At 42.1% G+C, this 15455-nt stretch overlaps 1 protein-coding gene across 3 annotated transcripts in view; it reads right to left on the reverse strand.

Moving 5' to 3' along the window:
- The window catches only part of COPS4 (COP9 signalosome subunit 4), a 33506-nt gene that overhangs the window by 11743 nt on the left and 6308 nt on the right, over positions 1-15455 (reverse strand). The window contains 5 exon segments of one of the 3 annotated variants that reach the window (NM_001105304.1): positions 3030-3180; positions 3608-3761; positions 8073-8176; positions 9159-9310; positions 12374-12453. In NM_001105304.1, the coding sequence (NP_001098774.1) occupies positions 3030-3180; positions 3608-3761; positions 8073-8176; positions 9159-9310; positions 12374-12453 (641 nt within the window). 3 annotated transcript variants of the gene reach the window in all.

Here is a 15455-nt window from a genome sequence, read left to right on the forward strand (position 1 = left end):
GATATTTGAAAAGAAGAAAGGAGGAAAAGGGAAATAAAGTTCTTGAAGAACCATAGCTAATTAATGCAGAAGAATTGGTAATTCACCAGTTATCATGTCCATTTTATATCACACATACAATGGCTAATCCAGACAAGGGTTACTAATAAGTATTAAACTCCAGAAAGGAATATGTGAAAGGAATCTGAGGAACAGGATTGTGGTGGTGTCAAAGCAGCACCCCAGGAATTATTCACAAAGACAAAACCCACTGAGTGAGGCCAGGGAGCGACGCTGCGTCCTCGCGGACACTACTCAAACTTGCTTCCGCTGAACCATGGAGGGCCCTCTGATATTTTCTTTAAAATGCACAGAGTGAGCCTGTTACTACCAACCAAAAGCATTTGCTGCTCCAATAAAATTTGAGTTTTAAAGAAAGAAAACAGAATTTTTGAAAACTTTTATCTGCCACTATGAGCTTGACAGCTTTTCTGATGAGACCAGTGGCAATATATTCAAATGTAATTTCTGTGTATTGTATAATAAAGTACCACAATATCTGAAAGCTCAACATAACTCAGTGATCAGCATTTTCCAAACAACCAATCCATGATGGTACAAAATCTTACATGGGTAAAAGGTGCACTTGAAGCGCAAGACAGACCAAGTTTTTTGGTTTTTTTTTTTTTTTTTTTTGGTCTTTTTCTTTGCTATTTCTTGGGCCACTCCTGCGGCATGTGGAGGTTCCCAGGCTAGGGGTCCAATCGGAGCTGTAGCCACCGGCCTACAGCAGAGCCACAGAAACGTGGGAGCCAAGCTGCATCTGCAACCCACACCACAGCTCACGGCAACGCCAGATCCTTAACCCACTGAGCGAGGCCAGGGATCGAACCCGAAACCTCGTGGTTCCTAGTCAGATTCGTTAACCACTGTGCCACGACAGGAACTCCAAGACAGACCAAGATTTTAAGATTACAGAATACACAAAATGCCCATTGATATGGTTTCAGACGCTACAATCCATTTAACCCATATGAAACTATACCATCTGTCAACGTAAGTGTACTATCAAAGAAGAATACACATAAATATCTGAAAAAGTCATTAAATATCATTAAATATGCCTCCTTTTTCAAACTACACATCTTTGTGAGGTTGGATTTTCTTCATATACTTCACTAAAACAATGTATTATAATAGGCTGAGCACAGAAGTACATTTAAGCTAAACAGTGAAAAGATTTGTAAAATCAAAAATAAAACAATTCCAATTCTCTAACATTGTTTGTTTTGGACATAGGTGTTTTATAAAAACGTCATTTTTATTTATATGATTGTTATTTTTTTTGGCCCTGCCTACAGCATGTGAAAAACCCCAGGCCAGGGATTGAACCTGCATCACAGCAATAACACAAGCACCAATGCAATGACAGCACCAGATCCTTCACCCGTTGTGCCACAAAGGAACTCCTATTTTTACTTTTAAGTAAATTTTTAAAAAATTTTTTGTGGGCTGCACCTCCAGCATATGGAAATTTCCAGGCTAGGGACCAAATCAGAGCTGCAGCTGCTGGCCTATACACAGCCACAGCAACACAGGACCCAAGCTACATCTTCGACCTACACCACAGTTCACAGCAAAGCAGGATCCTTAACACAACAAGCAAGGCCAGGGATCGAACCTGCATTCGCACGGATGCTAGTCGGGTTTGTTTCCACTGAGCCCCAATGGATCCTCTCACTTCAATTTCTAATACAGTAAATCATAAACCCTACATAAACAAAAGCTCTCTAAGGTTCTCAATTGTTCAGTGTCTAAACGGGTCCCAAGACCAGAGGATTTGAGAACTTCAAGTCCTAGAAGAAAATACGATGGAATTTAAATACGTAATTTCAGAACAGGGAAGAACTTTCTCAGCAAGTCAATAAAACCCAGAAGCCGTAAAAGAAAAGATTAAAATGTTTAACTGTGTAAGAAGTTAACGTTTCTGTAAGTTCAAGAACAGACATTTTAAGAGCTTCCACTTTGGGGGAAGCGGGTTAAGAATCTGACTTCAGTGGCTTGGGTCACTGCAAAGGTGCAGGTTCCATCCCTGGCTTGGCACAGCAGGTTAAAAGGATTCAGTGTTGCCACAGCTGTGGCACAGGGCACAGCTACGGCTCAGATTCAATCCCATCTGTGGGTGCAGCCATAAAAAAAAAAAGAGAGAGGAGTTCCCGTCGTGGCGCAGTGGTTAACGAATCCGACTAGGAACCATGAGGTTGCAGGTTCGGTCCCTGCCCTTGCTCAGTGGGTTGACGATCCGGCGTTGCCGTGAGCTGTGGTGTAGGTTGCAGATGCGGCTCGGATCCTGCGTTGCTGTGGCTCTGGCACAGGCTGGTGGCTACAGCTCTGATTGGACCCCTAGCCTGGGAACCTCCATATGCCGTGGGAGCGGCCCAAGAAATAGCAAAAAGACCACAAAAAAAAAAAAAAAAAAAAAAAACGAGAGAGAGTCTAAGATGATTTAGAAAGAAATGACGTAGAAAAGCTATGGCTTACAATTTCAGCATTTCCTCTCAATGCCCTCTCCTGTTTAATAAATCAAGTGATTTATATGTACAATTTAGTAAAAAGAACACAGAAGAGTTTATTATTTATATTTACTCAAGAAAAGCATAAATGCCAGGTCTAAAACTGAGACTTAAAGATTAAAAAAAAAAATCCCCAAATCTTATCACCAATTTCTAGATTTTAATTTTTCTTTCCTTTTGCATAATTCTCACTTAATTTAAGATCCGTTTTTTCAGTGACATTTTAGGAAAACTAAACTTCAGGTTATCTCTTACCTGTTCCTAATATCTGCAGGTAATAGGCTGATCCGTGCATATTTTAAAGCATCTTAAGTTAGCAATCTGCTGTTGCTAATTGTTTAAATGTTTAAATTTACCGTAATTCTATTCGTGAGACATCTTCTTCAAGAGCAGGTCTTCACTAAATCCTCAACTAGTAGTGAACCTAAAGTTATTAAGCTAACCCGCTGCTCATTAAAGCCTCAATGAGGCGCTTACCCGCGGATGCCAGGATGGTACAGTGCAGAGCATGTTTTAAGGCCTCTAGTCTTTCGCTTTCGTGCACTATTGTCTTGTAGGAGAGCTCATTGTACCTCTGCGCAGCTTCAATGAATTTTCTTCTATAATCAAGAACCCGTGCATAGCATACCTATGAGAGGGAAACTGTTTCAGTTAGGGAGAAAAATTAAAAATAAAGAGCAAAAGAAAAAAGAACTTTTTTTTTTGTCTTTTTGCCATTTCTTGGGCCGCTCCCGTGGCATATGGAGGTTCCCAGGCTAGGGGTCGAATCAGAGCTGCAGTCACCAGCCTACGCCAGAACCACAGCAACGCAGGATCCGAGCCGTGTCTGCAACCTACACCACAGCTCACGGCAACGCCGGATCGTCAACCCACTGAGCAAGGGCAGGGACCGAACCCGCAACCTCATGGTTCCTATTCGGGTTTGTTAACCACTGCGCCACGACGGGAACTCCAGAACTTCTCACCTATAAGAGCATTTATCAGATATTCCGGAGCACCGTAATACTGTAGGCTTCTCCAATACAAAATGAATCCCAACTCAGCTCCTCTGTTACCTTATAATGTATCTGTAACTGCTCGTTGGTTGACTCATTCTGAAGCAGTGACGCCCGATTTATGTAAGCCTCTGCTTGGACTGGATCGTCATCCTCCAGATAGAGCCTAGCAATCTTCAGGTACGTCTCCAGTTTATAATCTACATTATACTGTCTAGGATATAACAGAAAAACACAGAATGACTACATATTTCATCAAGACAATGTTTAGGGATGGCAGAAAATAAGTTTTTTTTTTCCTTATATATATTGTTAATAAAGGAATCAAACTTTTTACTGCCTTACATAGATAACCCAAAAAATATTTCCAAAATAAGTCTTATTGAATTTGTATTATTTTTATCATCATTCATATTTTATTTTAGTTTTTTCTAATCCTCAGATAATCTCAAAAGTCAAAGATAAAAAAAAAAAAGTCCAATTCAGAGACATATCACATTCCACTGGGGGAACTAGGAACATGTACAACCATCCTGGAAAACACTTTGGCAATATGCTCTCCAACCATTCCTTGAGTCCTTTACAATGTGTATATATATATACTCTTAACCTACTATATTCCGCCTCCTCGAGTTCCCATTTACCAGGAAAAGTGGCGCCACCATGTGGCAAGAACAGAGTTTACTACTAACTTGGCCCCAGCTTTGAAATTAATTTTTACTTTTAGAATTTTTATATTAATTCAAATCTTCCATAACTCATATACTGTCAATATTTTGTATTGTATTATTTCTACTCACAACTCATATTTACATAAACTGATATAAACAGCACCATTTTTCTTGTATTTTCATATTTTATGCCAAGTTTATATCTATTACCTTCATAGTCAGAATGAATCTTTTTTTTTCTAAGGGCCATACCTGAGGCATATGGAAGCTTCCGGGCTAGGGATCGAATGGGGGCTGCAGCTGCTGGCCTACACCACAGCCATAGCAATGCCAGATTTGGGCCACATCTGCAACCTACACCACCAGATCTTTAACCCACTGAGCAAGGCCAGGGAGCAAACCCGCATCCTCAAGGACACTAGTCAGGTTCTTAACCCACTGAGCCATAATGGGAACTCCTTAATTATTTTTTAAACAAACAAGTACTCAATAATTTATCCAAATCACTCTAACTTGTTTAGAAAACCACATCTTCAGTTCTCGGTATCCTCACAGATAAGGCTACACAGTATTCTCAAAATGATAATTACCACTACAATGAACAATATCCACTTTACATTTATTTCAACTACCAATGAAAATAAATCATTTGCTCTGTGCTAGGGAGAAACTGCTCCAAAACGGAAGACCAAAGCAATTAAGAAAGCCACCAGCCTTTTCAAACAAAGGAAAAAAACCGAATTAATAAGAAGCCTTAGAAAACAAAATTCAAAATCTACATACAAAGGCTTTTTTACATACTGCCTGCTTTTTCAGGGGCATCACTGCCTAACAATTTCATAAATGCGCAAAAGGCAAGATGCCTGAAGAAGCAGGTGCCTAATGATCACAAATACTAGTGAAGACAAAAAAAGAAGCCTTCATTCACCTGGTAAAAGAGTAGAGAAATAACTGAAAATCTTTTTTAAGTCATTCACAGTTGGTACTTCTTGTACAATATCTTTGGAGGGCTGCTTCATAAAGAACTATAAATATTTGGGAGTTCCTGCTATGGCACACAGGATCAGCAGTGTCTCTGCGGCGCCGGCCTGGCACCGTGGGTTGAAGGACCGGGCACTGCCACAGCTGTGGTGGAGGTCACAACTGTGCCTCAGACCTGACCCCTGGCCCAGGAACTCCATGTGCCGAGGGGCAGCCAAAAAAGGGGAAAAAAGGACGTTTAAAAGTACATATCGAAGGTGAGACTGGCTGAATAAGACAAACTATCATCTTAATTTTTTCATTGTTTTTCCATCTCATTTGCTCTAGTATCATAAACCCAACAACCCACTGAACCCACTGTGACCCCAAACCACTGATCCTACTACACCGTTACTGTTATTCTCCCCCTTAAAGGCCTCCCTTCCCTCCTCACCTGGCCCAACTCCCAAGGTCAATCATTACAATCACTGAGTTGCATCTGCACTCGTCTCCCTTGTCCCTCTCATGCTGTCATACTTGTTGGGCAAAATCGTAATGCTGGTTAAACCTAACAGTCCACCCACCGCTTTCCTGCAACCGCGCAGCTGAACTCTGATGGAGAAAAACGCCCAACCCATCGAACCTGACCTCACTTTTCGACCGTGAAACGGCCTTTAATGCTGCCAAGTGCGCTGTGCATTCCTGGTCCATTCACGGTCTCACTCTCCTAGAGACCTGATCTTCTGATCTCCTCTCCTCGGCCTCACAGTCCCCACCACCACCCACGCCTCCAGCTGATGCCCGATTCCAATCCCACAGTGCCTGCACAAACCCCTCGCCCCATCACCACTACCTGTACCCATGTACTCTGTGTTCCTGCCTGTTATCATAGATCCCTGGGGCTCTTCTGCCCACCAGCGAACATCCAGCAATGTCCACAGACATTTTTGACGGTCACAACTAGGAGCAGTGGTGCTGCTGACATCCACTGCGTGGAGAGACCCCCAATGCTACTAAACATCCTGCAATATACAGGAGTCCACAGCAAAGAATTATGCAATCTAAAATGCAAGAGTGGGGTTCCCACTGAGGCGTTACAGGATCAACTGCATCTTGGGACGCAGGTTCCATCCCTGGCCAGAACAGTGGATTAAGGACCTGGCGTTGCCTCAGCTGAAACAGAAGTTGCGACTGCAGCTCAGATCGGATCCCTGGCCCGGAATGCCGTAAGGAAAAAAAAGAGAAAGCAACAGTACTAAGGGAACGACCCAGCCTCCTATCTGAAGCCTACCCCTCCACTGGATTCCTTCGCCTCTTGCCTCCTCCTGCAGGAATCCTCTAGGAGTTCCCTGGTGGCTCAGGAGGTTAAGGACCCAGCATTGTCACTGCTGTGGCTCGGATCACTGCTATGGTGCAGGTTCAATCCCTGGCCTGGGAACTTCTGCATGCGGTGGCTGCAGACCAAACAAAAAAAAACAATCCTTCCCACTACTCCCCATGTCAAATTTTTGCTTTCCACTCACTCATAAAAGAAAACATAACCTCAGCCGCTGCTGTCACCTCCTACCCTATTTCTCTGCTCCCCTTTATGAAAACTTCCCCAAAGAGCTGATCAGCTCATCACCTCCGGGGCTCCTCCTTCCACTCTCTCTTAACCAACTCCAACGAGGCTCCCATTCCCACCATTTCCCCAAACAGCTTCTGTCAAGGTCCCCAACGACCTCCGTTACTAACTTCCAAGGTTAACCTTCACCCTCCTCTTACTTGACCATCAGCCCCACGCTGGTCACTTGCTCCGTCCTGACACAGTCCCCTCATTTGACTTACAGGACAGTGCACTCCACCCTCTTCCGATTTGTCTTCTTACCCCAGTGGACAACCCTTACCAGCTGCGCCCTCCTCCCGCCCTGACCCCTGATGACAGAGTGCTCACTGCTCAGTCCCCTCACCGCAGCCCCTCCCTCGGCGATCTCGTCCAGCCCGAAGGCTTTAAACTCCGTCTAGACACCAATGACTCCCAACTGTCATCTCTAGTCCAGACTCATAAACAGTCGGCTCTCTACCAGATGCTGCCCCTCGGTTACCACAGGTCCACAAGAGAGCACCTGATCTTCCCTCAAATCTATTCTTCACCATTCAACAGACGGCAACTCTTTTTTCCAATTGTTCGGACCAAAAATCAGAACTTATCTAGGCTCTTTTTCTTATAGTCCATATCCAAGCTGTCAGAAAATCCTTAGCTTTACCTTAGAAACACACCCAGAATCCAGCGTTTCTCACACTCTCCATCTCAGCTGCAGGAGTGCACAGCCTCCTACATCCTGCCCTACAACGTCATTGCAGGTCTACGGTTTACTCTCCACCTGGTAGTTAAATATCAGTCAGGTCACATCAGTCCTCCGCACAAAACCCTCCAATGAGGCCCTGCTGTTTCACTTCGAAAAAAGGCAAAGACCTTACAATGGCTACAAGACCCCCCCAAAGCCGGTCCCAAGTATTCTCTGACCTCAACCTCCCTCGTTCTCCACTTTGCTTACCCGTCCAGAGGTCTCCCTGCCCTTTTAACACACTCCAAGTATGCTCCCACCCTAGGGCCTCTGCACCAGCCCTGCTCTCTAAGAGGCCCTACTGATGCTCTTCCCTCAGACAGCTCGCAGCCACTCCCTCCCCTTCTTCCGGCATTGGAGAAGGCGACCCCAGGACCACCCTACCACGCTGATGACACGGTTTAGTGACACATCCTGTCCCCGACTTTGCCGCCTTTCTCCACAGCACCGCTCACCTTCCAACAGCACAAAACTTATTTACTCAATTGGTCATTATCTGTTTCCTATACTAGAGTATAAGGAAAAAGTGAACAATTATACATATCCATCCAACGTCCACTACTATACTTTTGTCCTGTTTCCAAAGGAATTCCCACCAACACTTGGGCCGCATTTCTCCAATCTTCTTCTTTTTCATATATGGATGCAAGATGCTGTCTTATGGAAGCAACCTGGAATAGGAGGTATACGTGTTAAATTATTTCCACTGATACTAGTAACGCGAAGCCAGAAGATAATCTACTGTGAGAATGCTCGCATTCCACACACGAAGCAGGCAAGTCAACAGTAAGTTCACCTGGAACCCCCGGATTCGTCTATGAATCTTGCATTCAGAGTGTATCAAAATAATGAGCTGATGTGACACATTTCTACAATGCGGATCATGCAGTTATTTAGCTCAAATATCAAGGTTTGCTTTTACGTCGCTGCCTATATGACGGACCTCTCCTATGTTCTTGGCCGAATCAACAATTCTACTGCTGTTTGACAACTGTCTAGAGAGTAACATTTAGTTCATAAAACCAATCGTAGTAAATGAGCAAATATTAGCTGGACGTAAAACATCGTAATATTATTTGAGCTTACATTATAAAATGCTGTTCGGGGAGTTCCTATTGTGGCGCACCAGAAACAAATCTGAGTAGTAACCATGAGGTTTTGGGTTCGATCCCTGGCCTCACTCAGGGGGTTAAGGATCTGGCGTTGCCATGAGCTGTGGTGTAGGTTGCAGATGCGGCTTGGATCCTGCCTTGCTGTGACTGTGGTGTAAGTCGGCAGCTGTAGCTTCGATTCAACCCCTACCATGGGAACCTCCATATGCCATAGGTGTGGCCCAAAAAAGCAAAAAAAAAAAAAAATGTTTGGCACACTGTTTTGTAAAAATGAAACAATGATTATCACCTTTAAAAATGTAACGGCGTCTCTAAAAATAATTGCTGCTATCTCAAGGTCAAAAATCACCACTCTAATGGCCAACATTCTATAATAACCGTAAGTGGAATATAACCTTAACAATTATGAATCACTGTTTTACACCTAAACTTATATATATATAATATTGTACATCCACTATGCCTCAATTTAAAAAGAAAACACATCCTAAACAGATTCCTAAAAACAAAGCAAAACAAAAGTCAGTGCTCTAGGTTTTACCTGCTCCTCAAATGAAATGACTCTAGGCTGGATCTTTTCCAAGGTGAAATGATAGATTTCTTTGGCTGTGCTATCAGGCAGGTTAGGGAGATGTGTGCAGAAATCAGTCAGCAACTGGCGAGAGATCACGAGGCTAACGTTCTCATTTACCACTTGTTAAAAAAAATAAGGGATAAGAAAACATGAGTAATTTATGTGTTTCCATTAAGCAATCCATCTTTACTAAAATTAATACTAAAAATCATATGTATTAGTGAACCTCTCAAAGCATTGTTTAGGGATCTCCACACTCCACACACTCTTATATTACAGAACCAGTTTTCCTTATGCTGAATTATCTGATTACATAACTACAGCAAAACAGTAAAAATACCACAACTTTTCTAAGAAACAGAAATGGCTGGGGAAAAGTTTCAACAGTTGAGAATTTTATATCATTCCTTTCTCTTCTTTATTTCTCTATAAAGTGAAGAAACACTATTACTTTTTTTTTTTTTTTTTGCTTTTTAGGGCCGCACCTGCAGCATATGGAGGTTCCCAGGCTAGGGATCTAATCGGAGCTGTAGCCGCCGACCTACACCACAGCCACAGCAACTCTGGATCCTTAACCCACTGAGCAAAGCCAGGGATCGAACCCACAACCTCACGCTTCCTAGTCGGATTCGTTTCCTCTGTGCCACAATGGGAACTCCGAAACACTGTTACTTTTGTCTCTTTTTTCATTAAAGTATCATTGATTACAATGTTGCACCAATTTCTGCTGGACAGCAGAGTGCCTGGGTTCTACACAGACATTCGTGCTTTTTTACATTCTGCTCCATCATGGTCTGTCCCAGGAGACTGGAAACAGTTCCCTGTGCTGCACAGTAGCACGTTCTTGTTTTTCCTTTCTAAAGGACATCGCTCCGCATCCTCTAACCCCAACTCTTAGTACATCTCTCTCCCTCCCCCTCCCCACTGGCAACCACGAGTCTGTTTCTGTTTCGTAGATAGGTTCGTTTGTGCCACATTTTAGATTCCACCTGTGAGTGATATGGTGTGGTGTTTGCTGTTCTCTTTCTGACTTACTCCACTTATAATAATCCTCCCGTTGCATCCATGTTACTGCGAAAGGCATGGTTTTTTTTTTTTTTGGTTTTTTTTGTTTTAAAGGCTGCAGCTGAGGCCTATGGAGGTGCCCAGGCTAGGGGGTGAATCAGAGCTGTAGCCTCAGGCCTGCGCCACAGTCACAGCAACCCCAGATTCAAGCCACAGCTGTGACCTTCGCTGCAGCTCGAGGCAACACCAGATCCTTAACCCACGGAGCAAGGCTAGGGATTGAACTTGCATTTTCTTGGATCCTAGTTGAATTCTTAACCCACTGGGCCACAGTGGGAACTCCCATATGGTAATTCTCTTTAGTTTTTGGAGGAACCTCCCACCCACAGCATAGGCTGTTTTTTTTCTCCACACCCTCTCTAGCATTTGTTATTTGTATACTTTTTAATGATGGCCATTCTGACCAGTCTGAGGTGGGACCTCATTATAGTTCTAAGCTGCATTTCTCTAATAATTAGTGATGTTGAGTAGAAAAACCTATAGTTTCATTTGTGTTCTCATATCCCACTTCACTACAAAAATGAATAGAAAGCGAAATAATTTTCATGATGTTTAAATAGAGCAAGTAGTGACAGTTACTGCCACTTGTACTTTCCCCAAAAAAAGAAAAAATAAGATCTTTGATCAGCACTAGATGTATAGACATATTTCACGATACTGTTTATAAACATTTATGAGGTATGATTACATGTGATGAAGGATGAAGACTCTGGAGCCACACCACTTCCAAACACTCCTGATTATACGCCCTCCAACAAAAAACTTAACCTCTCTGTGCTTCTCTTTCCTCTTCTGTGAAATGTGGATAAGGCTGTCGTGAAGCTTAAGTGCAGTATTTATATAAAGTACTTTAAATAATACCTGGCACATGGCACTTAACACATTCCCGCTGCGTCATGATGGGAACTCCAGAAAACAGTTTCATTAAAAGTGCCGTAGACGCCTATAACTATTAGAAAGAAACCACTATAGGAGTTCCTGTCGTGGCTCAGTGGTTAACAAATCTGACCAGGAACCACGAGGTTGCGGGTTCGGTCCCTGGCCTCGCTCAGTGGGTTAAGGATCCGGCGCTGCTGTGAGCGGTGGTATAGGTCGCAGACAGGGCTCCAATCTGGCGTTGCTGTGGCTGTGGCGTAGGCTGGTGGCTACAGCTCCGATTAGACCCCTAGCCTGGGAACCTCCATATGCCGCGGGTGCAGCTCTAGAAAAGACAAAAAAAGAAAAAGAAAAAAGAAAGAAAGAAATTAGTATACAAACTAGCCTTCTCAGGGAAGTATAAGTAAAAGAAGAATTATAAATCAGAAAATCTAGTTTCTAGTCTGGGCTCTACCACTGACTAGCTGAAAGTCCTTGGGAAAAAAGGTCACTTAATCCTGAGACACATTTTAAAATCTATTATACAGGGCTATCTACAGCTGCATTTTCAGTAGAGGGTTATGAAAAGAAGCTGTGTGATACATAATGTATGTGAAAGCACACTATCAAGTAGCATTAGTATTGTGAACTCAGAATAAATTCTCACCTGAATTTTGAGTTTTTTGCAAGATAACTGGGTATGTCTGAAATCAGGGAGTGGGGGAGGGTGTCTGGAAGAAGGGAAATTTCTACTTCCTGCTCGAAAGAAATGTTCGTAACATCAACAAACAGCTAACACTTACCTGGCACTTATCACATGCCAGGCGCTATTCTAAGCACTTTACTACGTATATTAACTCATTTAATCTCCCAACAATTCTACAGGGTACGTATCATACCCCCGTTTTACAGACGAGGAAAAGGAGACACAAAGAGGTTCTACAGCCTACCCAAGATCACACAGCTAACAAAACAGCAGACCAGGACTTGAATCCATTTGTTATATGGCCTTTCATCACTTACTCTGTCAACAACTATACAAAACTTTAACTGTGAATGTAACGATGTCTTCATAGTTCCTGAAAAACAATCCACTGTGAAGTTATAAGTGGCTTAAAGTCTAAAATCAATCAATCTCAATGCATATTTAATCTAACCTCAATGTAAATATATTGACAATTTGATATAAAACAAAGTCTGAGCAAGCTTTTAAGTCCTAACTCAGGAACATGAGGCAAACATGGATTTTTCATTCCACTTACTCGCTTCCACAAAAGCTTTCAAAGCTTCTAGTTGTTCTGCCCCAGATAACTGAATGGCTTTTTCTAGGATCTGACGATACCTAAAACAACACAAAAAATTACAATAAAATAGTGTTCAGGGGTTCCTGTTGTGGCTCAGCAGTAACAACCCCAACTAGTAGCCATGAGGACGTAGGTTTGATCCCTGCCCTTGCTCAGTGGATTAAGGATCTGGCGTTGCCGTGAGCTGTTGTGTAGGTCACAGAGGTGGCTCAGATCTGGTGTTGCTGTGGCTGTGGGGTAGGCCAGCAGCTTCAGCTCCAATTCAACCCCTGGCCTGGGAACTTCCACATGCCTTGGGTATGGCCCTAAAACAACAACAAAAAATAGTGTTTAGAGGGCACCATAGAGTTTAATGCTAACTTTGATGTTTGATGATTTCTGTTTACCCTGGTTTCCTTCGTAGGGCTCTAGTTTGTGATTTTCCTTATGGGATACTTCAGACTTTTTTTTAACTTTCCAGTACATCACAAGAAACCCTAAACCTCTCATTCCAAGTGCCATTTCTTCTAGTCTTCTTTAAAGTATACCACAATTGTTTCAGGTTTCATGCCCATAACAAGAAGAGTCAATCTGTAAGTTACAAGATCTAAGGTGGCCCTTTTTCTTTAAAGTTTTAGTTTTGAATTTAAAATTTCAATCTTCTTTCAAGTGCCTTCCTAAACGGTAAACTCCATGAGGATAGAGATTTTTGTCTTGTTTGCTGCTGTATGTACACAGCTAGAACAGTACATGGCACACTATAAGCACTCAGAAATACACCAGTATTAGTAATACTTCTTAAACTGAGTAATTGCCACATGAGCATGATTCTATTCTTATTCCTTTCGTTATTCTCAATCATAATATTTATTTACTTATTTATCTTCTGGCCATGCCACAACATGTAGAAGTCCCAGCGCCAGGGATCAAACCTACACCACAGCAGTGATAACGCTCGATCCTTAACTCACTGAGCCCCCAGCGACCATCCATAGTATTTACTAAAAGCACTAATTGATGCATTTTACACACCTAATTGCAATTATTCCGAACATTATCCAGAATATAGTCAAGAAATAAAAATATACAAATAGGGCCCAAACTCATTCAAATTTATGACTTGTATTTTGTAGGGCTTATCATCAAGCTACAATTCAGTACTTACTGGTTCTCAGCTCATGCAACATTGTCTGTCACGACCTTGGTTGTATGATTTCTCAAAAGGGCAATAAATCAAACTGACTTTGTAAGAAAGTAGGTAAACGGAGAGAAGAGAGCGCAAATTCCCAAAGGAGAGGCAAATTATTCCAAGAAAGGAAGGAAATACTATCAAGCTTTAAAATAAAAATTACTACTTTTAAAATTGCTACACTTAAGGGATAAAATACACTTATCTAAAAATTCATTTACAGGGAGTTCCCTGGTGGTCTAGTGATTTGGACTTGGTGCTTTCACCACTGCAGCCAAGTTCAGTCCCCGGTCTGGGAACTGAGATCCCACATCAAGCCACTGCACTCTATGGCCAAAAAAAATTAAACATATAAATAAAATTTAAAAAATTAATTTACATGGAATATCACATTCTCTCTATACATACATATATACACACATACATGCACATACATTTTCCATATCTATATTCAAACATTTACTTTATTGCCCTGGACATGTTTTAGTTAATGCATTCAATGGTTTGTTATTTCTTCTTTTGGATTGTCTTATTTTTCATATTCAATTAAATGAAGACTCTAGCTAAACTCTATTACTCTTATATTCCACAAGTTATTTTATACTAATATTATATTCAAAGACAACAATGCCTCACATAAAAATTTGCTAATAACTTAAGTTTTAGCGTATAGTTTCATAACTTATCCATCAATTGGTCTATATGGGGAACACCAAAACAAAAACAAAAACAAACTAAAACAATGGCAAAGATGGAAAAGTGGCTCATGTGGAGAACATGACAAGGACCAAATATGTTTTCATTAAAAAATATTATGGAGGAAAATAAATTGAATTAATGAAGGCAGTTTGCATCTGTCCTATCCATTTATCATCCACAAATGTTTACGGAGCATCTCTGATATCTGTGAACCAACATTCAGCATATCAATTCCCGATGTCTTGGCACTAAAAAGGAATCTAGAGGTGAATGAAACAGACACACGCAAATGTACCACTGTCACTACAGTAAAAACGAGTGTTAACAGGCATGTATTCACAGAGCTTTCACTTATAATCACAGTGAACCAGACACCTGAACCAACCCTATCTCAGAAAGAACATAGGAGGCTGAAAGAAATGATTAAAAAATTGATAGCATATAATTCTAACAAGAAAGAGCAAACACAAGAGACTAAGAGCGCCACGAAGGGAACCCGAGCTGGCGCTGGACGCCTTTGCTGACTGTGTGGAGAGCGGAGGGCAGAGACGACTCTTCTGGCAGCGAGAAACGAGCGGGTCTGCTTAGGGCTGTTCTGCCGCCTGCTAGAAATACCGAGCGTCCACATGCAATTTCTGATGACTAACAAAACTAGAACCGGGATCTGAGGTTTCTTACTTGCCAAGGGAGGAAACACGAGCACTCCGTAAGGTTCCAAATTCTATTCCAAGGATCACTGAGTAGGAAGACCGATAAATGTGGAAGCCTTGGCCCTAGACGGCTAGCATCATCAGGTGCCTGGCCGGAGAAATGAAAATCCTCTCTGAAAGGTAACGTCATAGGCCTCCAGGTGTTTCAAAAATACATTTTAAAATAATTTGCTGAAGGAGTTCCCGTCGTGGTGCAGCAGAAAGGAATCCGGCTAGGAACCATGAGGTTGCGGGTTCGATCCCTGGCTGTGCTCAGTGGGTTGAGGATCCGGCATTGCTGGGAGCTGTGGTGTAGGCCGGCAGCTGTAGCTCTGATTAGACCCCTAGTCTAAGAATGTCCATATGCTGAGGATGTGGCCCTAGAAAGACAAAAATAGTAATAATAATAATAAAATAAAATAATTTGCCCAACACCAAGATTATAAGACACATGACAATATTACCTGGAATCAATAAAAACAAA

This window comes from Sus scrofa, chromosome 8 (assembly GCF_054392235.1).
Source record: "Sus scrofa isolate SSC_HxYL_T2T_F1_AM1 chromosome 8, Sscrofa_HxYL_maternal_Yorkshire_Landrace_v2.0, whole genome shotgun sequence".
NCBI lineage: Eukaryota > Metazoa > Chordata > Mammalia > Artiodactyla > Suidae > Sus > Sus scrofa.